The sequence below is a fragment of the Rhodotorula toruloides genome (genome assembly GCF_000320785.1).
Source record: "Rhodotorula toruloides NP11 unplaced genomic scaffold Scaffold14, whole genome shotgun sequence".
Lineage (NCBI taxonomy): Eukaryota > Fungi > Basidiomycota > Microbotryomycetes > Sporidiobolales > Sporidiobolaceae > Rhodotorula > Rhodotorula toruloides.
This window is the reverse complement of record NW_015622974.1, coordinates 179,515-202,755: the sequence shown is the minus strand read 5'-3', so window position 1 is coordinate 202,755 and position 23,241 is coordinate 179,515. Positions and strand designations below refer to the sequence as shown.

The window sequence follows — 23,241 nt, the reverse complement described above, 5'->3', positions numbered from 1 at the left end:
TCCCGCTAGAGCCATGTTTGCCGCTTTCCGCAACGCTGGCCGCGCTGCCATCCGCGCTCGCCGCTCGTACTCGACCGCCGCGCCCGGCGCCGAGGACACCAACGCCTTCGTCGCCTCGAGGAAGGCCGTCGAGGAGCACGCAAAGCACTCGGCTGACCTCTGGAGGAAGATCACGTGCGTTCGAAGCTCTCACTGAGTCTCTGGAAACTGGTTCGCCGCAGCCAGAGGGTGTTGCCCAGGACCGCGAGCACCGGTGGTGATGAGGTTCGCGGTTGGTCCCGGTCGGCGATGAGGGGTCGCGAGGGGCTGTCGGTGACGCTGGAAATTGTACGAGCCCTGAGAGTTTGCTGGGGTCTCCAAGCGAAGCCACTCTCGACGGTGGCCGTCTCGACAGCACCCTTCCTCTCTCTTCGACGGACATGACGAGAACTGACACTCGTGCACGCTCGCAGTTACTACGTCGCCTTCCCCGCCGGTGAGTTGGCACTTTCATGCGCAGTTTGGGCACGATGCGGGGCAGGCAGGACGAGCGAGGGCGAACAAAGCGGATGGACGTTGGGCGGATCGGGCTCGCTCCCTCGCGTCGAGGCGGGGTTTACGGCCAGCAGAGAACCGACAGAATGGACGAGGAAGACTTTGGGAGGCTGACGCAGAAGATTGGAATTCCGCTGACGAATCCCAATCCTCCTCGACATCCTTCTGCCTCGTTCACCCTTCCCTTTCTCTCTCGCTCTCGCTCCGTTCGCCGTGCGCGCAGTCATCGTCGCCGCCCTCAACGCCAAGTCCCTCGCTTCTGAGCACGAGGCTCACCTCGAGCACATCAAGGAGGAGAACGGTGGCGAGCTTCCCGAGAGGATTGTCTACGTGAGCACCCTTCCCTCGCTTCCTTGCTGGACGACTGGACGCTGATTATATCGTGCTCGCAGCCCTGTACGTCTGATTCTGTTGCCGAGGGAAGGCAGAAGGATCGAAGGGCGCAGCATACGGATTGCGCGATGGAGGCTGTTTTCGGCGGCCGAAAACGGTACGAGGTCTGGAAAGGCCGACGCTGACGCTTCTATCGCTCCGAACAGACTTCAACAAGCGCGAGAAGGTTCGTGGTCCTTGATCGGACGACTTCGTTTGTCGCTCCCTTCTTTGAGGAGGAACTGATCTTTCGCTTTCCGTCCCGCTAACTTGCTGCAGGACTTCCCTTGGGTGCGTATCATCTCGTCGACGACTCTGCCGGGTACTCGCGTCGTTACCGTCGAGACACTGACCCTTTCGCTCTCGTTTCCTCTTGCTTCACGCAGGGCGACAACACGCTCTTCTACAACCCCAAGGTGCGTTCTCACCCTGCATCCGAAAGTGGACCTGGGCACCGTGGAACGGTCACTAACCGACGATATTCCTCTCCTTTCGTTCTCTCGCGGCGTCTCCACCTCGTCTCCTCCTCGATTCGCAGGTCAACATTCCCGTCGAGTAAACGACCGCAGCGGTGGAGCGTGCACTGTTTTGAGGAGAGGTGCAGGACTGGAAGTTGGACGCGTCTGTCAGAACGATGGAACAGGATGTCTTTGCTATGAGTCGGCGAAGAATCGAGCTGGCGAGAGGCTTGCGACATGTCAAAGTCTCGCTTTGTCTACGCAGCGAATGCTACTGTTCCTCGCCTTCAATCAATTGCGTAAAAAGTCGTCACGCTGTACAGGTCTACGCTGGCCGCCGCATCTACGTCGCCGTCCAGACGAAGCGCTCCTTCTTGATGTCGCGCGTCTGGCGCAGGAACTCGAGCTGGCCCCACGGGACTGCAAGGAGACGTTGTGAGCGAGCTGCGAAGGGTGGCAGAAGGAACGGAACGCACACAGGGTCGTGCAGGTTCCTGTCTGCGGGTCGACGTACCAGCTCTGCAGAGCAATGAGGATCAGCTATCGAACTGAGCAGAGGCATGACCGGCAAACGCACCATCTTTCCCGCCTTCTCGAACACTTTCTTGTCCATCTCTGCACGCATCTCGGCGAACCACTCGTCCTCCGCCTTCTGCGTCACTTCAACGCTCGGTGCGGGAGAGGTCGCGCCCTTCTTGATGCTCGCGACGACGGGCTTGAGGAGCTTGATCATCATGCTGCGAAGGGAGAGCGACTCAGCGTGCTCCGTCGACGAGATGGCGGTCGAGCGGGCTCACTCGACGGTGCACTCAGTGTTGTAGAGGGCGGAGGAGTGACCCGTAACGCTGTTCGGACCCATGAGGATCCAGAAGTTGGGAAAGCTGGCGACCATCGAGGCTGCGAGGCGACCGGCGTCAACGAGCATCCACGAGAGCGACGAAGCGGGCGTCGGAGAACGCACTGAGATACGTCATGACGCCGTTGCCCTTCAACCGGTCGACGAGCGACTCTCCGTCGCCGTTGTAGACCTTGAGCGGGAAGAGGTAGTCCGCGACCTTGAAGCCCGTCGCGGTGACAACAACATCGGCTGGGACCTCCTTGCCCGACTCGGTGATGACGGTGCGACCCTTGGCGGAAGCGATCGAGTCGGGGAAGAGGAGGTCGAACTTGGGGTCGTGAAGTGCGGAAGTCATGTTCGAGTAGTCGATGATCCGCCGCTTCTGCCCGAACTCAAAGTCGTACTCGAGCTTGTCGTGGAACTTGGCGGGCGCCGTTCGTCGGATGTAGTCAGAGCTAACCTTGTGGATAGCCCGCCGACCTTTGGCGCCACCGACGGTGTCGAAGAGGGCGAAGTAGGACTCGCAGAGGAGGAAGACGGCGAAGCGGTAGATGGTGATGAGCTAGCGGAGAGGAACGGGTTAGTCTGGCTCTTCAGAAAGTATTGCGCGGTTGCGCGCGAGCGTCGGAGGAGCGGATTCGAGGGACTCACGCCGGGGACCCAGCGAACAATCGTGTTCGTGAACGCATTGTCGGGAACTGCGTTACGCGGCACAATCGCGTGCTTGCTCCTCGCGACCTGCGTGAGCGACTTGACGTCCGGCAGTACGGCAGGAATGATTTGCGCAGCCGAACAGCCATTCCCGAGGATGACAACGTCCTTGTCCTTGAGCGACACCGACGAGTCCCATTTCGCCGAGTGCATCACGATGCCGTCGAACTGCGTCGTGTCGAAAGGCGGATCTGCTGGGACTGAGAGGGCGCCGACCGCGGAGACGAGGATGTTGCAGGTCTTGGTCCGCTCTTCGCCCGTCTCGACGTTCTTGAGCTTGACCGTCCAAAGGCCGGTTGAGCGGGAGAAGCGAGCCTCCTCGATGAGGGTGTGCAGGACGATGCGCTCGCGAACGCCGTACTGGTCTACCACCCGGTTGTAGTAGCGGCAGATTCCGGCAGCGCCAGGCCATTGCGTGTTGAACTCGGTCGCGGGCGCGAAGGAGAACGAGTAGAAGGCGACCGGAATGTCGCAGGAAGCGCCCGGATAGTGATTTGCCGCCCAAGTACCGCCCAACGCGCCGTCCTTCTCACTGCAGAACGCGGGTCAGTGCCGTTCAAGATCGGAGAAAGGGAGAGAAATGCACTAGACGACCACGTCCTTTAGCTTGAGCAGCCGCTGAAACTGGATCAGAGCATCAAGACCCGACACGCCAGCACCGATGATTATTCTGTGCGACACAGGAAGCGCAACGAAGCTGTCAGCGAAGCGAACGAGGCCAGTGCGAGGAACAGAAGGACGAACGCGGTGGTGTGGTCAGCCGCGTCTACGGGCACCTTCTGAGCAGTCTGGGCAGCCATCCTGAGAGCACAACAGCCGGCGCAGAGTGGCAGCGAGTCCCGCGAGAGTGTGGAAGGAGAGCAAGAGCTGTCGGAGAATCGTCCGGCGAAGCGGCGAGGTCGTGCGCTCTGGCCGTGCGGGGTGTGAGGCGCGCAGGAAGTGCCGAGCACCGCCACGCGCTAGTCTAGGTATCCACGCGAGCGCACACACGCGGGGTGGAAGAGGAGGCGAATCGAGTTGAGGAAGCAGGGAGGAGGAGGCGAGCAGGCAGCGCTGGTTGTGAGATTTGAGTCGTCGGTTACAGCAAGCGAAAGAGTCTACGGCCGACGGAAGGCAGGTATAGAACAGCAGATCACAACGCACTCCAAGCGGCACTCCTCCTCGAGCGAGACTCCATCTCAGATGCCCTGCTTGAGCCGCAAGCTGAAGTTGACGATGACGGCGACGAGCAGGATGCCGCAGAGAGCGGTAGGGCCGATGTAGTCGTGGTACTGGACGGCTTGGCGGGCGCTGCTCGACGGAGGAATGGTCAGGAGCAGCTTTAGAGGAGACGGAGGACGAAACCACGCACCGGATCATCCTGACACGCCACCAGTACGTCCATGCGGTGTAGAGAATGGCGAGGAGAGCGACGGTCGTGAAGGAAGCGGCGGCAGCGAGCGCAATGTCGTCTGCGAGGATCCGGTGTCAGCGAAGGACCGGGGAGAAGATGAGGGTTTCGTAGCGCACCATGCGGGTCCGAGAAGGAGAGGATACCGATTCCAATCGCCGAGATGATGACCGAGAACTCGATCCAGGCGAGAGCTGCGCGAGCGAGTCAGTGGGGCGCAAGAGGACGGGACAAAACGGGACGCACTGGTTCGCTCGTTCGCGTAGAACACCTTCGGCTCGACACGCACAGGCACCGCAATCTTCTTCCCCTGTCCCGCGCGGAACGACGAGACGTACTCGACGCGACCAGGGACGAGCGAAATGCCAGAGGGGTTGCCCGTCGCCTCCGCCGCGCCCGTCGCTTCCGCCTCCGCCCTCACTTCAGCACTCGCTCCCTGCTGGTTGAGCCCACGATCACGCTCAAGCTCATACCGCGAGTCGAGCAGCTTCGAGAGGTTTGCAGGCGTGAGCTTGGGGAAGAACTCGTTCGACTTGGGCGGCTTCGGGGGTGCCGCGACGAGGTGGCTCTGCTCGGGACGGCCGCCAGGTCCCTTCGCAACCTTGCTCTGCGCCTCGCGGTATGCCTTGGCTTCCGCCGCAGCCTGAGGGTCGAGGTCCGCCCAGCCAGCCTCGTCCGCCGTCGCGCCGATGTGCCGGTTGCCCTCGTCCTCCTCATCGTCCGAGACAGGCTCGGTGTACTGCGCGAGGTCCGTCGAGCGAGTCTCGGACGGCGTGCCAGAGTTGGTGTTCGAGTGCGAGGTCGGCGGGCGCTGGATCTGCGCTTTTTGCGTCGCGGGCTTGCGGATGTCGGTCCTGCCAGAAGCAGCACGGTCAGCGCAAGTTTGTCAGCAATGTGAGATCCGACGCACTCCATCTGAGGGAGCCAGAACGGGACGAGGTCGACGCGATTGGGCAAGAGAGTTGCGCAGCCTGCGGAACGAGCGTCAGTCTCGGTGGTGCAGCCTTCTAGCTTCGCGCGCACCGTGAATGAACTTGGAGAACTGTACGAGCCATTCACAAGGTCAGCGATCGAGTTCGAGCAAGACGAACACGCAGACGCACCTTAGGGACGGCCTCGACCAAATGACTGCTGACGAGCTCCCTGACCCACTCAGGTGGCTCCTGCCCCATCTGTGTCTGCAACTTGACCTCCAACACGCCATACGGGAACAACTCCTTGTCCGAGTCGGGCAGCTGCGGGAACGGCCAGTCGATCCCGATGTCGGTTCGTCGCCAGTTGTTGCCGGACCGAGTGACGCCGTCCCAGTTGTCTTCACGGATGAGCGAGAGCTGAGTGTCGAAGGAGATGCGGACGCGGGCGTCGCCGGGGAGCTGGAAGGCCGTGCGGTTGTAGAAGGTGCGCATGACTGCTCGAGCGATCTTCGTCAGCTCGTTCCTTCACTCGCCGCTCAGTATGTTGCACGCACCAGGTCCCAGCTTCTTGTGCTTGACAGCCGCCTGCACCTCCCTCGCCAGCTTGATCATCGAATCGACCTCCTTGTCCGTCTTCTTCCCCTTCTTCCTCAGCGCCTCAAACGTCTCGTCCATCGTGTACTTGCCCGCGAGATAGTCATTGACGAGGTGTTCGGCGATGGGGAAACGCGCTTTGACGCTCTTCTCGCCCGTCCAGTCTTCCCGGTGAGTCTTGCGCTCGACCTGCGCAGAGTCATCAGTTCGCGTCCGGCGTGCGTGAGAGTGGGCAGACGGGCACGCACAAAGATCTGCTTGACGCCCATACCGCCGTACCACCGCAAGCGGATCGCTTCGGCGCCTTCAGTCTTCTCAAGCCGGCCCATGTAGAGATCGAGGTTCTGGACGTCCCGAAAACGCTGTCAACATCCCCGGGACTGTCCTGGACGAGCAGACCCCGTACCTCGTTGTCAAAATAGCACGACGATATGGCTGCATCGTCCTGTTCAAAGGGTTTGTCGGGGTTGAAGACTGGCGGAAGGAAAGGCGTCAATTTTCCGCCGTCTTTCCCGATTTCTGCGCGCCTGCGAACGCACCGAGGATCGGCAAGTGCTTGAGAATGACGAGCTTGAGCTGGACGTAGTTGTCGGGGTGGACCTGCAGGGGGCGAACGTACGGAGAACCGCCGAAGTCAGCCCTCTTCTCCCCGACGTCCCCGACGGTACAAAGCAGCGCCCAACGCACCCAATACTTGGTCGTCTGCCTCACGAACGCACTCTGACTCCCACCCGCCGCCGCATCTCCCTGCACCGGGTGTCCGCGCGTCCTGACAAGATTGTAGAGCCGCGAGAGCTGGACAATGATCGAGTCGTAGTTCTCTTTGTAGAACGGACGCTTTTCGAGAAAGTCGCGCATGAATTGGCCTTTGAGGGTAAAGCCGGTGCGTTTCTGTGGACGGAAGGGTGAGAGGAGGAGCGAGGGAAGGAAGGGAGGAAGGGAACGCACGTCGTGCTTCTTGACGATTTTGACAAAGCCAGTGTAGTTCAAGTGGGAGAAGTGGCCTGCACGAAGCCCGCCGAGTGAGCTCGGAAGGTTCGGAAGCGAGACGAGAGGGAGGAACGCACCGAGGTCGTGCACGTCCGCAATGACATTCGCCAAGTCCTCCTCCAAGTCGACAAAGCGATCCTCAAACTCGTCGTCGGAAGTATCGCTCAAACTGTCATCGTCCGCCCCGCCCGCCTCGACGTCCGCGTCCTCGCCCTCCGCCTCGCCGTCACCGTTCGAGCGTTGAGGCTGGCGAGACGCATCGGCGGCTGCGATCAAGTCTTTCACTTCGGATTCGTAGTTGGTGATCTTGTCTGTCAGTTCGGCGATCTGTGCGTGCGGGCGAGGCAGGACGGAAGAGAGGGAAGAGATAGTTCGGGTCAGCTTGTCGAAGGTCAAGGGTGGACAGAGCCAAGAAGCGCGCGCACCTTGCTCTCCTGGAACTTGACGACCTTGTCCAACTCGCTCGCGAGGGCTGTTTACCCCGAGTCCAAGCCGTCAGCTCTCATTTTCCGCCAAGCAAACCGCTCGAGGACCGCACGAAGACGCACCTTTGATGAAGTCTGCCTCGTCCGCGTCGTCCCACTGATGTTTTGCCTGTCGGTCTTTGATGAAGCGCTTAAGGCCGCCGTCTGAGTGTGCGTGGGCGCGAAAGGGTCGGAAGAGACGAGGGGGAGGAGAGGGCGGTCGAAGGCGGGGAAACCGTAAGGTCAGCGCGTGAGGGGAAGAGTGAGGACATAAATAGCGCACAGTCGATGTACGAGGCCTGCCAGTCCTGGTCTGCGGGCGGGAAGACGGCATCATGGTCAATTCGGGAGAGATGTCGACAAGCAGGACCACCGCGACGCACACAGGGCATCCTTGATGGTCGCGCCGACTGTCCACCATGCAGTACGAGTCAGTGCGAGTCCAAAGCGAGCAATACGAGGACGTGTGCGCACACTTCATCCTCGGGCGGGTCGATCAGTGTGGTGCGGTCGAGCGAGAGCAGCTGCTTCGATGCGGGTTGTTCGAGTGTGTGTGGGATGGATCTGGCAGTCGTTTGAGCGTGAGTGGTCGGCAGCAGGGTCGGCAGCGCGTGCAGACGGGAGCAGCGAGAGTGTCGAGGTCGACGAGCGCACGTTCGCCATCTGCCCCGCTTGTCTCACTCTCATCGCAACGACGACGACGACGCACTCGACGACGGCAGCCAGATGCAGCCACCGCGAACACTGGCGAGGACGGCGAGGGTCAATGGCGATGAACGCACTCCCTGCCTGCGCAAGTCTCACTCTCGCTCGTTCAACTCTCGCTCCGCTCACTCTCCCTTGCACTCTCCTGGCGACGTACGGCGAGATGCAGAGGTTGCTGGGTGCTGGGAAGGACGGAGGACGACGACATCCTGATCTGCGCGCGATGGGTCGGGAGTAACTCTTCGCTCGGGGATGCTTCGTTCTCCCTCTCCCCCGACAACTCAAGTCGACCTCGTTCTCCTTTATTTCCTCATCCCGAAGGCTGCTTCCAGGAGACTGCTGCACGGTGATGGCGAAATTCAACGAGCAGATTCCCGCAGGTGCTTACGAGGATGCGGTATGGGCAGAACATGCTCCGTACGGGCTTGCTCCTCGCTTCACCTTCCTTTCGCTCGCTCTCTTTCTCTGCCTTCCGAACAGGACGACACTTCAAACGCGGAGTGCTCGCTACACGGTGCTGGAAACCGCGCAGCGCTCACCGCGATGTACGGTCAAGCCATTCTTCGCCTCGACTGTGCTTGTCTTCCGGCTTTGGACGGAAGAACCGCCGCTAACTAACTGGCATTCACCGTGTGTCGATTTTCTTCACGAGTCCGCCTTCCGAACGTCTGCTGACCTCCTCTGGCTGGTCGCAGTTGGGCTTCCACAAGAGACGCACGCACGCAAACGCCCGTCTCGCCGCAACCGCACCTCCTAATGCCGCGCATCTGCTTCGCCGCCTTGACGTCGGGTGACCTGAAGATCGAGGTGTAGCTATCGCCACCGTGCAGCGAGACGAGAGGTGGACATGCTCGACGAGGAGAGAGTTCCACTTTCCTCGCCTCTCTCGCTCCTGCTGGCGTTGCGATCGCTTTCCCCGTACTCACCAGCTTCTTCTTCGCTCCTTTGACCCTCTTCAGCGCCTCTTCCGAGTTGTCACCCAACCCTCGCATTGACCTTCTCCCTTCTCTCCCTCCTCGCACTCACTCACACACGCTCAGACTAGCTCGCACGCATGACTGGACGTACCAAACACCCGCGTAGGGCGAGTACGAGGGTGTCGTACGCCGTCGCACGCGATTCCGAGGACGAGGGAGGAGAGGAAGAGAGGGAAACTGATGAGGAGGTTGGTGAGTCCAGCTCGCGCTTTCGTGGCGGGCGAGTGGGTGGGCTGATTCTTTGGCGTGTCATACAGTCCCGAAGAGGCGCGACAAGGGCAAGGGCCGTGCGATTGAGGTCTTCGACTCGGATGAGGGTGAGGAGGACGAGGACGAGACGAGCGAGGACGACGCGAGCGACTGGGAGGAGTCGCGGAAGAAGACGAAGAAGTTCAAGTCGACCGACAGGAAGGGCGGCAAGGGTGGAGGAGCCGGGGCGGTGAAGAAGGGAGGGAAGAAGGGCAGGGACGTCGGGAGGCTCGAGGTCATGAAGATGCTCCCGCTCGAGTTGCTCGTCGAGGTGCGTTCTCCCGCACGATTAGCCGACGCAGGTCAATGCTGACGACCCTGCTGCCGCAGATCTTTTCGCACCTCGACCCGAATGACCTCCTCGCGCTCAGCATGGTCAACAAGCAGTACCGCTCGCTCCTCACGTCGCCGGGCTCGAAGAAGGTGTGGGAAGCGTCGCGCAAGAGGCTTGGGATGGACGACGCGAACGCTGGTGACTTGACGGAGTGGCAGTATGCGCAACTTGTCTACGGGAGGGTCTGCCAGGTGCGTCATTCCGTCCGGTCCTTCCTTCAGCGCGTAAGAAGCTGACTTGCTCTTCATTCTGCAGGACTGCGGCGCCAGGAACATTCAGCACGCAGACTTCTACCTCCGCAAGCGCCTCTGCTCTGGCTTCCGCATCAAAAGGTCGCCCGTCTCGCTCACATCTCGAGCCGCAGAAGCTGACGCGTACTATGATTAAACAGAGTCGTCGACCTCGGCTCGCTCAGTCGCGTTCATGCCAAGCTCGCGGCGAAGCTTCACCCGAAGACTTTCGCCTGTGTGCTTCGCTCGCCTTGCAAGTCTCGCTCCAGGCTTCCAGGCCGAACTGCAGAGCTGACATTCTCTCATGTTACAGTCAAGGTCGAACCGCAAGTCCATCATTGGCGCAGGAAAATGTCCGGTATCGACGGCGGTGAGCTCGCCTTGTTCTTGACCAAACGACGCCACAGCCTGACACGACCCTTAATTTCCACAGAGCGCGCCCACCTCGACGATCTTCTCGCCTACGATCGCATCCTCCGCGACCTCGAGCTGCAAGAGGAAGACGACTTGATCGCCGCTGGCGAAGAGACCCCTCGTCGTGCGCCCAAGACGGCGCCTGCACCTCCTCCTGCGCCAACATCCGCGCGCACCACTAGGCGTCGAGGCTCGAGGCCCAGCTACCGCGATGAGAGCGAGTCGGAGGACGAGAAGCCGGAGTCGGCCCGCGTCGTCGAGTACGTCAAAGGTCGACAGGCGATTCGCAAGGCTATCGCGAAGGTGCGCTCATGCTCAAAGCACGCCCATCTTGCTCGTGGAGCTGAATGACACGCTTACCAGGACGCCGAAGTCCTCAACAACGCTCAAAGGAGGGCGCAGGCTCAATTGGACCTTGCGCGCGAGCTGAAGGCTCAGCAGAAGGCGCAAGGTCCGAGCTGGGCTCGTAGGGAGGCGTACGTCGCGGGCACATTCTCTGAGAGGAGCGCGTTGACGAGGTCCATGTGCGCAGCATCTTCGCTCGGGTCGTCGACCAAGGCTTCAAGCGAGTCGAGTATGTCGGGTTGCCCCCTTCTGGATTCGACGGGACTCGCTCACTGATTGGCAATCCGTCACCAGCATCGACGCTTTGCGTGGACCGGTCGTCGACGAGACGACACCGCTCACCGACGAGCGTAGGCTGCCTTCCCCTCTTCCGTTCCGCAGCTTCGTCTTACACTCCTGCTCCCACAGTCTGGAAGGACATCGAATCCAGCGTCATTCAGTCTCTCAAACGCCAACGCAAGAAGCGTCTTGCGCTAGAAAAAAGAACACGCCAGATCTCGGCGCAAAAGTCGCTTCGCCAGTACTACAACGCCTTCAAGCAGTCGCTTCCGTCTTCCGCACAGCCGTTCGTCCCTCTCTTCCTCGACTTTCTCGCCTTGCCGTCGGTCAAGGAGCTTTGGCAGGCGGGCGAGAGGGTCGTGGCGGAGAAGTGGGAAGCTCAGCTGGACGCAATCCGCGAGGAAGTCGAGCACTTCCGCCTCGACCTGGCCCTTTACGCACGACAGGTCATCCTCGCCGTGACGACTGACCCCGACAAGGCGGAAGACGCTTGCGATTCGCCGGCCGATGATGGCGCCGGTCTCGACGATGCTTTCTTCAACCGCGCTACGTCGATCGTCTGCTGCGACTTCCCGAACTGTCCTATCAAGGTCAAGGGCCCCTACGGCAGCTACTGGGACTTCTGGGGCAACGGCTATAACGTCGAACGGCGTCCGCGCAGGACCTACGAGAGGCGCGAGGACGCCATCGGCACTCTCGTCGCGGTCCTCGAGCACCAGCACGCCGACCACAACTCGGACACCCACCTCACCAAGGCGAGCCAGTTCTCCGCCGAGCCTCGCTTCCGCATCACGCTCCCGCTCGAGGTCGCCTGCGCCATTTCGGCTCTTATCGACCTCGGCAACCTTGACTACGAGTCGGCCACCAAGAGCGATCTCGACGAGCTCAACAAGGAGCACAACTTTGAGTGGGAGAACTCGAAGACGTACCAGCGCTTCTTCTATGGGGACGACGCTTGGAAGGACCTCGTACGCAGCCTCCGCTTACTTTCCTCAACGGCGCTGACGCCCTTGCTCCCCGCAGATGTTCATGGTTAAGCGTCGAGGAGAAAAGCTGGCGAAGCTCAAGGAACCCGAAGTCCTCGACCCGCCCTGCATCGTCATGAAGAAGTCGAGCTGGAAGCTCGAGCGTCGAGCCAGTATAGCTAGCGAGGCCGCAAAAAAGGACGGAGATGGAGCGCATGACTCGGCGTCGGGTCAAGCTCGCTTGTCTGCCGAGTCGTCAGGCGATGGCAAGGAGCCGTCCATCAAGGTCCGCAACAGCTCGTCGGCGCCAGGTTATAACGTCTTCGGGGGTGACGACTCCGAGGAGGACGACCAGGCCAGCGAGGATGAGCAGCCGGCTCAGCGCAGCGTCAAGGTCGAGCGCGACGACTCGTCGGTCGGTAGCAGCGAGGAGGACGAGTGAACAGAGTACGGAAGCATCGCTTGACGGGGTAGGGGGCGTCGCTTGTCGTCTGTCGTCTGTGGCTTGCAGTGAATCGCTTGTTTGCTTGAGCGGGCTCGTCGGAGAGCGCTGTCGGGTGTTTGGGGAAACTCTAGGATTTCCTGCGTCGCCTGGCGTCGGACCACCACCTCACATACGGGGGCGTGTCTCTTCAGCTCAGCAGAAAATCTGACGTCGCCGCAACGTCTCAACATTCTGAAACTCGGTATCGGGACGCTGGGCAGAGCAAGTCCTATTCTTTCGCTTCGACGAGGAGAGAGTCCCACTTTCCTCCCTTCTCTCGCTTCTGCTGGCGTTGTGATCGCTTTTCCCGTACTCTCCAGCTTCCTCTCAGCTATATTCAATTGCTTGCACGCCCGCTCCGAGTTGTCACCCAACCTCCCATTAATCTTCTCCCACGCTCTCGTCCTCCCACTCAGTCTCACCCGCTCAAAGCAGCTCGCACGCATGACTGGACGCACGAACTACCCGCGTAGGGCGAGCACGAGTGCGTCGTACGCCGTCGCGCACGGTTCCGAGGACGAGGGAGACGAGGAGGAGAGGGAAACTGATGAGGAGATTGGTGCGTCCGCCTCGCACTTTCCTGGCTTGCGAGCGTGTGTGCTGACACTCTAGAATGTATTGTAGTTCCGAAGAGGCGCGACAAGGGCAAGGGTCGCACAGTCGAGGTGTTCGACTCGGATGAGGAGGAGGAGGAGGAGGATGTCGAGACGAGCGAGGATGACACGAGCGATTGGGAGGAGTCGCGCAAGAAGCCGAAGAAGTCCAAGTCGGCCGGGGGGAAGGGCGGGAAGGGCGGAGGAGCCGGGGCGGCGAAGAAGGGCGGTAGGGAGGGCAGGGACGTCGGGAGGCTCGAGGTCATGAAGACGCTCCCGCTCGAGTTGCTCGTCGAGGTGCGTTCATGCTCCGCTTCTGCTCGACACAGGCTGACGCTGACGATTCTGCCACGACAGATCTTCTCGCACCTCGACCCGAACGATCTCCTCGCGGTCAGCATGGTCAACAAGCAGTACCGCTCACTCCTCACGTCGCCCGGCTCTGTCAAGATCTGGAAAAACGCGCGCAAGAAGATCGACTTGCCGGACCTTGGCGCGGACGAGATCACCGAGTGGCAGTACGCTCAACTCGTCTTTGGCCGTGAATGCCAGGTGCGTCTGGCTTGTCTGGTCACCTGTTGTACATTTTGCGGTGCATGCTGATCCTTTTGGCTTCCCAGAAATGCGGCGCCAAGAATGTCAAAAAGCTCGACGTCTACCTTCGCAAGCGCTGCTGCAAGAGCTGCCGCGTGAAGGAGTGCGCATGTCTTGCCGGCGTCGTGATGTCGCACTGACGCGCCTTGAGCTGCAGCGTTGTCAAGCTCTCGTCGCTCGACCGTTGCTACCCGACGCTCAAGTCGAAGCTTCACCCGCGTGCGGCAGACTGCGTCCGCAAGACTCCCTGTCAGTTGCTCGTCTTTGCCGAGACTGCCTATATACTGACTCGGGGCTACTAGACGTCGAGCCTTGGTTGTCGCCCCGTTTCTACTTCAACGAGACCGCAGGTTCGTCCCTTCGCAACGTATCATCAACGCTTGTCCTCAGACTCAGCCAATCCGACAGGACTCGTCTCTATCGACGACCTTCACATCATGACTGGCATCCTCCGCCGCATGGAAGAACAGGACGAGGACGAGGCTATCGCTGAAGGTCGCTCGTCGCCGCCGCCGGAAGCTCGTGTCCGCAAGCCCGGCTCGAGCAAGAGAAAGAAGCCTGTCGCCGGCGCGTCTTCGAAGACCTGGAGGGCCATCGACGACGACGAGAAGGAGGAGAAAGACTGGGAATCGGCGCGCGTCGTCAACTATGTCCAGGCTCGCGCGGCATCATTCGACAAGTTCCGCAATGTGAGTCGCCTCCCTCCTTCTTCTGAGACGGTATAGAGCTCATTGGCCCCTCACAGATCACCAAGACGCTTGCCAAAGCAGCCAACATCGCGACCAGATACCTCGATTCGAAGCCGCGATACAGCCTGTCGCCATGGTGGGAGAAGCCGCAAGAATACGAGGGGCCGAAGGAATCCCGCCGCAAGCAGTGAGTTCCTCGTGGGACGTCTCGCGACTTCAGCTGACGCACGGTCGAACCGCAGGATCGCCGACCGCGTTGCTTCCCTCGGATACAAGAGGCACGAGTGAGTTGCGCTGCGACTTCGCTGAGGCAATCGCGCGTACCAACACAGTCTGTGCTCCGCAGGGTTGATTGCCTGATTGGCAAAGTGGTGACTAGCTCGGCGGATTTGACGGATGCTGGCGAGTCTGACCCGTTCATCCCTTCCGCCGCGCTGCCTGACGCTCTCCGTGCAGAGTGGAAGAAGATCAAGTCGAAGGTTCTCAAGTCTCTCGAGCGCGCGCGCTCGACCGCGAAGGAGGCGCAAGTGCATCTCCCGCGCGTCCGCGCCCAAAAGTCGCTCAAGCCGTACTACGCCGCGCTCAAGACCGCGCTCTCGGAGGCCGAACAGCCCTTCGTCCCGCTCTTCGTCGATTTCCTCCTCCTCCCCTCTATCAAGGACCTGTGGATGACGGGCGAGAATGTCTCGTCGGGCGATTGGCTGAACCAGCTCAACGCGATCAAGGCCGACCTGGAAGAGTATCGCCTCGACCTCCTCCTCCACGCTCGAGAACTCATCCTCGACGCGACGACCGAACGCAACGGAGAAGGCGGCGATCTGGAAGGCGTCGACGAGAACATGGACGATTTCGACGATGACTTTTTCGATCGCGCGTCCTCGATGGTCTGCTGCAGCTTTCCCGGATGTCCGCCTGTCAGCATCGAGAGAACTACGCGCCACGTCAAGTGGGTCCGCGGACGGCCTGACATCACCATCACGTCCGAGCCGACCCTGAAGGATCGTCAAGGCTCTTGCGGAACGGTCGTTGACGTCCTCAAGCACCTGCACGCCGACCACAACGAGGGGACGGACATATGGGCCAAGCACAAATGGAAGAAACCCCCTCAGTACCACCTCTTCTTGCCGCTCGAAGTCGCCTGCAGCGTCTCGGCTCTCCTCGACGTCCACGACCTCGACCCGGCGACGGCGACCAAGGAGGACCTCGTGACGGCTAGCAAGGGTAGCTGGTACCAGTGGGAGAATGCGCCGCGCACCAAGCGGAACTTCTCGGGCAAGAGCGCGTGGTTCGACTTGGCGAGTCCGCTCGATTCTTAGCGCTGAGTGGACGATCGCTGACAGCTGCGCCTGCAGGTCTGCGCCATAAAGCGCAAGGGCGAGAAGCTCGGCAAAGTCAAGCCGCCCGTCGCCCTCGACCCGCCGTGCATCGTCATGAGGCGCTGAGGTGGCGGCGAGAACGCTTGAAGCAGGGAGGGAGGAGCCGCTTGTTGTGTGATCGCTTGTCGCGCTTGGAACGAGTCGCTTGTTCGCTTGTTCTTAGCGACTAAGCGAGACGAGGAGAGCGAAGACGAGGAGGAGAGCGACGACAAAGCCACGGGCGTAACGGTCGGGCCTGGCGGTAGTCCCGCATCACCAGCAGCTTGTCAGCCTTGTCGTAGCGCACATCGACCCAGCAGACAAGCGAGGTGGACGAGGTCAACTCGCGACTTGGCTCTCTCCGTCAACGCACACAGCAAGAATGGTGCAATCAGCTCAGGGTAAGCTCAGCGCTGGCTAGAACGGTAGCTACGAGTGTATTGACCTGACTGGAGCTCGCTCGCAGGCCTGCTCTCGCTCCTCGACGAGCCAGAGGCCGCTCTCCAAGCCCACGCCCTCAGCAACATCAACCAGCGCATCGACCAGTTCTGGGCAGAAGTGGCGGACCATGTGGTCAAGATGTGCGTACTGGGACCTCACCCGCGACCGCACAAGCCGCGCCGTGCTGCTGCCGCCGAGACGCCCCCGCTGACGACGACCCGCTCGCATCGTTGACAGCGAGGCTCTCTCGGAGGACTCGAGCTTCCCATCGCGCCAGCTGGCTTCTCTGGTCGCCTCCAAGCTCTACTACCACCTCGGCAACCTCGACGAGGCGCTCGCGTTCGCCCTCGGCGCCGGCAAGCTCTTTGACGTCGAGCAGACGGGCGATGTCTCGCCAGGCGAGGCAGAGTATGTCGAGACGGTCATCTGTGCGTTCTTTCTACTCTGTGTTGCGCTCTGCGAGTGCTCGCGGGCTCTAAGGGAGATGACCGGTTGGCCCACCTCGCCTTTCCCTCCCACAGCCAAGGCGATCGACTCGTACACGGCCGCACGATCTGCTTCCGCACCCTCACCAGCTTTTGTCGACCCTGCGCGTGTCCCCAGAGATGTTGACGCGCGATTGGAGGCGGTTGTCGAGCGCATGTTTGAGCGGTGTGAGCGGGACGGCGAGTACAAGCAGGTGCGCCTCGCCTCACTAGACTCCGCTCGTGCTCGTACTGACTAGCACGGAATACAGGCCCTCGGAGTCGCGCTCTCGTCCCATCGCCTCGACGTTGTGCAGCGGGTCTTTGACAAGACGAAGGATGCGAGCTTGCTCGAGTGGATCCTGGACATTGTCGTGCGGGAAAGTGTCGCAGTGGGCGGTACGAGCAGAAGCTACAAGAGCGAGGTGCGTTTGCGAACACGGGCAGCGCTTGAGCACACACGCTGACCAACCGTTGCGCAGATTCTCCAACTCCTGATCAAGCTCTTCGAATCCCTCCCTTCTCCCGACTACTTCTCCATCACCCAGTGCTTCGTCTTCCTCAACGACCCGTCCCTCGCCTCCTCCCTCCTCGCCAAGCTCCTCAACCTCGACTCGTCCGAACCTCCCAAAGACGACGCCGTTCTGACCGCCTATCAAATCGCCTTCGACCTCGCCGAGACTGCCTCACAGGAATTCTTGCAGGTCGTCCGGACGTCGGTCGCGGGCTCGGAGCCGGAGGCGGTGGAGGCTGCGGGAGGTGCGCCTGCGGCAGAGGAGGCGAAGCCGAAAGAGGGTGCGGAGCTGCACCGCGAGAGGCTGGCGACGATCTTGAGCGGCGAGGAGAGCATCAAGCTCTACCTCGAGTTCCTGTACCGCAATAACAAGGCCGACTTGCTCATCCTCAAGGATACTCTCGTGCGTTTCGCATCGCATCGCATGTTACCTCGAGGAGGCTCGACTGACGCACCTTGCCTACGCAGAGCGCCCTCGAACCCCGAAACTCGATCTACCACTCCGCCATTTCCCTCATGAACGCCTTCGCGCACGCCGGCACGACCTCCGACCTCTTCCTCCGCGAGAACCTCGACTTCCTCGGCAAGGCGTCGAACTGGTCCAAGTTTACGACGACCGCCGCGCTCGGCGTCATCCACAAGGGCAACCTCACGCAGGGCAAGGCGATTCTCGAGCCGTACTTGCCCCGGAGCGATGGAGGCGGGGCGACGAAGAGCGTCTATTCGGAGGGTGGCAGTCTGTATGCGCTTGGACTCGTCAACGCAAACCATGGCAAGGAGGACATTGTCAAGTACTTGATGGACACGCTCAAGAACTCGCAGGACGAGGTCATCCAGCACGGAGCCGCACTCGGGCTCGGTGTTGCGGCGATGGGCAGCGGGAACGAGGGTGAGTTGCGGACCATCTGTGTCAATGGACTTGCGCTGATCTTGGCCTGTCCGCAGAGCTCTACGAGGAGCTTCGCAACGTCCTCTTCACCGACTCTGCGATCGCGGGTGAGGCGGCCGGTTACTCGATGGGCCTCGTCATGCTCGGCACGGCGTCGGAGAAGGCGCTCGACGAGATGCTCCAGTACGCGCACGAGACGCAGCACGAGAAGATCATCCGCGGTCTGGCCGTCGGTCTCGCGTTCCTCATGTACGGCAAGGAGGAGGAAGCCGACTCGCTCATCGACACGCTCAGCAAGGACGCCGACGCCATCCTGCGTTACGGCGGCATGTACGCCGTCGCGCTTGCCTACGCCGGCACAGGCAACAACAAAGCGATTCGCAAGCTGCTGCACGTCGCCGTCTCGGATGTCAGTGACGACGTTCGCCGCGCCGCCGTTACCGCCCTCGGCTTCATCCTCTTCCGCAACCCCACCCAAGTCCCTCGCATCGTCCAGCTCCTCGCCGAGTCGTACAACCCTCACGTCCGCTACGGATCGGCCCTCGCCCTCGGCATCTCTTGCGCCGGCACTGGTCTCGAGGAGGCGATCGCGCTCCTCGAGCCGCTCACAAAAGACCCGGTCGACTTTGTCCGCCAGGGTGCATGCGTCTCGCTCGCGATGGTCCTCATCGAGCAGAATGAGACGAGCCACCCGAAGGTCGCTTCGACGCGCGAGCTGTACAAGAAGATCGTCAGCGACAAGCATGCCGACCCGATGGCCAAGTTCGGCGCCGCCCTCTCGCAAGGTATCATCGACGCCGGCGGACGCAATGTCACCATCTCGATGCAGAACAAGAGCGGCAGCGGCAACATGCCGTCGATCGTCGGCATGGCGCTCTTCGCCCAGTTCTGGTACTGGTTCCCGCTCACCCACTGCCTCAGTCTCGCCTTCACGCCGACTGCAATCATTGGCGTAGACAAGGACTTGAAGGTGCGTTGTGCGCGATCTCGTGCAGTGGAACGAAGCTGACGAGCCCGTCACGCCCGCAGATCCCCAAGTTCGAGTTTGTCAGCAACGCCAAGCCCTCGCTTTTCGCCTACCAGCCCGCGACGAAGCCACCGACGAAGGAGACGGTCGAGAAGGTCAAGACGGCGGTCCTGTCGACCACTGCCAAGGTGACGGCGCGCGCGAAGGCGAAGGAGGCGGAGCAGGGCAAGACGGAGGCGATGGAGACGGACGACAAGGCGGAGGAAAAGCCTGCCGAGTCGACGGACGATGCCGAGATGAAGATCGACGAGGCTGCCGGCGAGGACAAGAAGAAGGACCAGACGAAGCGAAAGGCGCCCGAACCCTCGTCGTCCCGCCTGGAAAACCTCTCCCGCGTCACACCCGCCCAGCTCCAATACGTCTCCTTCCCCTCCGACTCTCGATACGTCCCCGTCCGACCAGTCAACAGCGGCTCGGCGCCAACACCCGCGTCGCTCAGCTCCGTCACGAGCTCACGGTCGGCGCCTCCGGTCGGCTTCGGCGGCGGCATCCTCCTCATGCGCGACACCAAGCCTGGCGATGCGGCCGAATTCCACGAGCTCGAGGTCCTCAAGGCGATTGACACGGCTGGAGCGGGAGCGGCAGCAACGCAGGCACCGGGAGGTGAAGCGGCAGCAGGAGGCGACGACGCCGACTTGTTGACGGGACCCATCGCTGATCCTCCCGCACCGTTTGAATGGACGGACTGGGGCTCGGACTAGGGGAGTTCTCAGAACCTTTTCGTGTAGAAATCGCTACTCGCATCTCTCCAGCCACCACAGAAGTCGCTGGAATCGATCATCTCGCTTACAGTCTATTCCGCCGCGAGAGCTGATAACCTAGGAGAGTGTTCTACGACAGCTGGCCAGCTGAGCAGGCGGTCTAGGAAGGCGTCCAGCGCGGTCGTCTTCTCCTCGTCCTGCACATCCGCGGTGCTCGACTTGCGGCTACGTCGGACTTCCTCGACACGTCTTGCCAGCTCGTCCAGCGTCGCACTCAAGTGTTGTGCTGAGGAAGGGGTCGCAGACGCCTCTGCTTCGCCCTTGACGAGCACGACTGCGCCCGCGATCGCGTCGCCCAGCAACTCGACCTGCATCCGCTCGGCCTCGCCACCGACGAGTCCGTCCGTTGTTCCTGCAGGCAGCAACCGCCGGTCCCATTCGGCCAAATCCTGCGGCGTGAGGGCCCAGACGATGTTGACCACTAGCGGTCGATTGTTCGAGTCGGGCGCGGCGAGAACTGCCGCGGCGTAGCGTTCGCGACGACTATAGGCTCCCGGAGTAACGTGCTCGCCGTTCGCTTGGGGTCGAAAGAAGATTTGTGGGAGGAAGGTGCGGGAGAAGAAAATTGAAGGCGTTTTGGCGGTGCGCAAGGAGAGTCGGAGGGAATCGTAGAGGGAAGGGATCGCGACCACGACCAGTTCTTCGCCTTCGATAGCCTGAGCCCCGCTTAGAAAAGGCTTGCTCGCAGCTTCAAAGGCCGCGTGCTCGTCGACGATGGTCGCCTGAATCGCAGGCGGCGGCGGTCGGTAAGGCGCGATGGTCTTGCGTAGTCGTGCGATGTCGACGGCTGGAGAAACGTTCGAGGCAAAGGTGGGGCTGAGGAGGAGGCGGGCGAGGTCGAGGGCGACCAGCTCGAGAACGGCTGAGGGAAGAGCGTCGGAAAAGACGAGGACCTGCAGAAGGTCCAGCATCGAATTCTGCTGAGGCGAGGGACTGTGAGAGAAGCTTGGCGCGGTCAGCGATGCCTTCCGAGGGCGCAGGGCGGGACGCACGGCGTTCGCTCAATCTCGGTAATCAACCACTTCAAGACGCCCGGCAAAGTGAAGCGCAGCAGTTCCTGCAGAAAGTACGAGAGCGCATCTCGCAGGCTATCCATGTCGACGATGCCGGCTTGTCGGGCCTTGAGCGACTGCTTGAGAATCGTCGGGGCGACCCGAAGCAGGGTTCGAGGGTTCGTTGCGCTGGAAGAAATCGTCGGTCAGCGACATTAACTGATCGCAGGTCGCGGGAGTGGACGCACTGCATGAGGTCGTCGGAGATGCCCTCGCCAAACAATGCGCCGATCCATCCGCTCACAGCATTCCGCTCGTCGTCCATCATCGTCGAGGTGGCGTACACGGCCGAGGCGCAAGGCAGCCACGTCGCGATAAAGCTCGAAGACGAGTCGAGATGGTATGCGAGGTTGTCGAGCAGCTGCGGCGATACGGGTGAGCACGGGTGGCGATGAATCAGAGGACCCGCAGACTCACCTTGAAGCGGCTGACTACGAGCTGGACAAACAGGACGAGACTTCCGTACCGCTCGATAGGGTTGACGTCGTCTGTCAAAGGCTCCGTCAGCTTGAGACGGAGGTGGTATGCGATGGTGACGCACCCGAGTTCTCCTGCGTCGTGTCGAACGAGTCTAGCACTTGTCGGACTGGTCGCAATAGCTCACGCGGCTCCACATGCAGGAAGACGACCGACATGGCATCCTTGTTCTCGGCGAGCGTATCGCACAGATCCGCGAGACCTGCGAGATCCGCTGATTGCGCCTTCGCCGCAAAGAGCTGCGAGCGGGACTCGTCAGCGCGGCATACCCACTTAATTCCGTCTTCGACCCTTACCGAGGTGATGGCCGAAGCGATGGCGTGCTGCGCGGCATAGGAGTGCACGGCATCGTCAAGTACCTGCTTGAAGTCGTCGATAGATCCGGTCGCAAGTCGGTGGTGGTAGTCCTCGATCTATAGACGAACGGCGTGAGCCAAAGCCGGATCTCGTATGCGACTGCACGCACCATAGTAGGCTGCAGCTCGCTCACGTCCACGTCGCGAGCGAGACTGGCGCCGATGTCGGGGAGGAGGAGATCGGACTGGCAGCATGCGGCGACAAAGTGGCTGAAGACGCTGGGGACCGAGCTGCGAGGCGAATCAGATGAAGCTTAAGCAGGAGCGGAGGTTGGACGCACCTGTCCATGTCCCTTCGGCCCTCGCTAATAGCCTTCGCTAGCCGCCCCTGCACCAGGCGGAGAGCGTCCGCCAACGCCTCGGATAGCTTGTCCAGCCCGTCCACGGTCGATAAGCTCTTGAGCACGTGTGGGACCTGCCAAATAATCGCTCAGCATGCTCATCTCGCAACAGCAAGCATGAGCCTACCTTGGCGAACAGCAAGCTCTCCAGAACCACATCTGCCCGCTTCGCATCCTGCAACGTCTGTATCAGGCCGCCGAGCACTTCTGCCAGCAGGTGCACGAGTGCCTTCTCCGGCGTCGACTTGCGAAAGGTCGACTGGGCGGTTCGATAGCGGATCAAGGCGAGGAGGGAAGAATGGAGTTGCTGAGTGGGAATCAAAGGGTTCGAAAGCTGGAGGAATGAACGAGTCAGCTTTCGTCGACGTGGTAGGGGAAGAACGTGACGCACCATGCGCGAGACGAGTAAAGCGACGTCTCCGTACGGAGTCCCCAAAGCCTCCAGCTCATCCGCCTCGTCCAAATCAACCTTCGACGGGACCCTCCGCCGCCCTCTCGGCTTCAATTTCCTCTCGAGCGCCTCCAGTTCGTGCCGGAGCTTTGCCAGCACCGGCGCGTCCTTCGGCCCAACTTTCGAAACCGCCTCGACCGCGGTCCGTACCGTCTTCGCGCATATCTCGAGCTGCTCTGCATCAACTGTATCCTTCGTAAGGCGGTGAGGAAGATGCGAGAGGAAGTAGGAGAGGTAGCGAATCGTTTCGAGGGCTGAAGTGGGGGAAGAGAGGACGAGGGGAAGAAGGGAATTCAGGACGAGCTCGACGGCTTGAGCGGTCTCTGCCGGCGTGTCGGAGGGGTAAGAAGGCTGTGAAGGCGCAGAAGCGAGGGCCTGGTTGATGGCGGAGAAGGCGACTTCGGCGGCAGGAAGGGCGAGAGCGGGTACTCGTGAGGCGATAATGCTCGCGACATAGCCTGGTCGCGCTAGGGCTGCACTTCCTAGGGCTGTCTGTATGTACTGAGCGAGCAATGGAGGTGGAAAAGGGCTGTTGGCGAGGAGGACCAGGAGCGAGTCTGTTCGGGAGGAAAGGTGAGCAAGTCCCGCTTCCCTCGAGCATAGGTGGTCCGTACGGGTGATGTCGCGCTCTGCATCCTCCTTCGGGAGCTCCTGCGCCTGCGCAGTATCCCTCACGAGCGATACCCACTGTGAGATCTTCATCAGTCTTCACTCGATACCACCCGACACAGCGACGAAGAACGCACTGTAGGGCTGGGCAGCCCGCGAGCATAGCAAGCACGAGTCACAGCGTCTATCGAGCGCGGCCGAGAATCCAGCGTCATGAGCGTGCGAGCGTGAGGAGGACAAGCAATGGAGCGGCGCCCCTTCTCGTCAACGTGAGCGGAGCGGAAGGCTCGCAGGGGACACAGAGCGTGCGGAATGTGTACAGAATCGCTTTTCAGACAGCGCTAATCATGCCGAAATAGGGAAAGGAAACGGGAAGACGAA

The 23,241-nt window shown here is 61.2% G+C and overlaps 8 protein-coding genes across 8 annotated transcripts; 5 read left to right on the top strand and 3 right to left on the bottom strand.

Annotated features, from left to right (window-relative positions):
• Positions 1-13: 13 nt before the first annotated feature.
• Positions 14-1,565, top strand: RHTO_01605 (cytochrome c oxidase, subunit VIa; the record flags this gene model as incomplete). The annotated part of the gene is made up of 8 exons (XM_016415286.1): positions 14-174; positions 453-475; positions 758-864; positions 927-1,024; positions 1,085-1,093; positions 1,186-1,197; positions 1,293-1,322; positions 1,445-1,565. The coding sequence occupies 8 exons, from the start codon at positions 14-16 to the stop codon at positions 1,563-1,565; spliced, it is 561 nt and encodes a 186-aa protein (XP_016272664.1).
• A 142-nt stretch (positions 1,566-1,707) lies between these two features.
• On the bottom strand, positions 1,708-3,713 carry RHTO_01604 (monooxygenase; the record flags this gene model as incomplete). The annotated part of the gene is made up of 8 exons (XM_016415285.1): positions 1,708-1,784; positions 1,841-1,883; positions 1,942-2,101; positions 2,162-2,261; positions 2,326-2,764; positions 2,854-3,445; positions 3,500-3,583; positions 3,658-3,713. 8 exons carry the CDS (start codon positions 3,711-3,713, stop codon positions 1,708-1,710), a joined length of 1,551 nt encoding a protein of 516 aa, XP_016272663.1.
• A 378-nt stretch (positions 3,714-4,091) lies between these two features.
• On the bottom strand, positions 4,092-7,746 carry RHTO_01603 (vacuolar transporter chaperone 4; the record flags this gene model as incomplete). Its single annotated transcript, XM_016415284.1, has 19 exons — positions 4,092-4,203; positions 4,265-4,364; positions 4,423-4,497; positions 4,550-5,157; positions 5,214-5,274; positions 5,327-5,345; positions 5,407-5,711; positions 5,772-6,000; positions 6,060-6,155; positions 6,218-6,285; positions 6,351-6,411; positions 6,499-6,702; positions 6,760-6,815; positions 6,879-7,128; positions 7,227-7,273; positions 7,350-7,430; positions 7,549-7,578; positions 7,649-7,675; positions 7,740-7,746. 19 exons carry the CDS (start codon positions 7,744-7,746, stop codon positions 4,092-4,094), a joined length of 2,436 nt encoding a protein of 811 aa, XP_016272662.1.
• A 476-nt stretch (positions 7,747-8,222) lies between these two features.
• Positions 8,223-8,764, top strand: RHTO_01602 (uncharacterized protein; the record flags this gene model as incomplete). Its single annotated transcript, XM_016415283.1, has 2 exons — positions 8,223-8,387; positions 8,666-8,764. The coding sequence occupies 2 exons, from the start codon at positions 8,223-8,225 to the stop codon at positions 8,762-8,764; spliced, it is 264 nt and encodes an 87-aa protein (XP_016272661.1).
• Positions 8,765-9,024: 260 nt separating this feature from the next.
• RHTO_01601 (F-box domain contaning protein) lies at positions 9,025-12,205 on the top strand (the record flags this gene model as incomplete). Its single annotated transcript, XM_016415282.1, has 12 exons — positions 9,025-9,139; positions 9,205-9,467; positions 9,527-9,721; positions 9,786-9,862; positions 9,922-9,995; positions 10,074-10,130; positions 10,194-10,477; positions 10,538-10,650; positions 10,707-10,748; positions 10,814-10,869; positions 10,928-11,766; positions 11,822-12,205. The coding sequence occupies 12 exons, from the start codon at positions 9,025-9,027 to the stop codon at positions 12,203-12,205; spliced, it is 2,499 nt and encodes an 832-aa protein (XP_016272660.1).
• Positions 12,206-12,691: 486 nt separating this feature from the next.
• Positions 12,692-15,565, top strand: RHTO_01600 (F-box domain contaning protein; the record flags this gene model as incomplete). Its single annotated transcript, XM_016415281.1, has 12 exons — positions 12,692-12,806; positions 12,872-13,137; positions 13,198-13,392; positions 13,461-13,537; positions 13,592-13,683; positions 13,737-13,784; positions 13,843-14,123; positions 14,180-14,310; positions 14,366-14,407; positions 14,470-14,525; positions 14,580-15,418; positions 15,476-15,565. The coding sequence occupies 12 exons, from the start codon at positions 12,692-12,694 to the stop codon at positions 15,563-15,565; spliced, it is 2,232 nt and encodes a 743-aa protein (XP_016272659.1).
• A 295-nt stretch (positions 15,566-15,860) lies between these two features.
• RHTO_01599 (26S proteasome regulatory subunit) lies at positions 15,861-19,514 on the top strand (the record flags this gene model as incomplete). The annotated part of the gene is made up of 9 exons (XM_016415280.1): positions 15,861-15,879; positions 15,945-16,059; positions 16,157-16,347; positions 16,441-16,598; positions 16,656-16,808; positions 16,866-17,300; positions 17,366-17,786; positions 17,843-18,756; positions 18,816-19,514. 9 exons carry the CDS (start codon positions 15,861-15,863, stop codon positions 19,512-19,514), a joined length of 3,105 nt encoding a protein of 1,034 aa, XP_016272658.1.
• A 92-nt stretch (positions 19,515-19,606) lies between these two features.
• Positions 19,607-22,953, bottom strand: RHTO_01598 (Mediator complex, subunit Med5; the record flags this gene model as incomplete). Its single annotated transcript, XM_016415279.1, has 11 exons — positions 19,607-20,507; positions 20,567-20,755; positions 20,815-20,987; positions 21,044-21,114; positions 21,168-21,342; positions 21,400-21,516; positions 21,570-21,678; positions 21,741-21,874; positions 21,928-22,134; positions 22,192-22,808; positions 22,866-22,953. 11 exons carry the CDS (start codon positions 22,951-22,953, stop codon positions 19,607-19,609), a joined length of 2,781 nt encoding a protein of 926 aa, XP_016272657.1.
• Between the last annotated feature and the right edge of the window lie 288 nt (positions 22,954-23,241).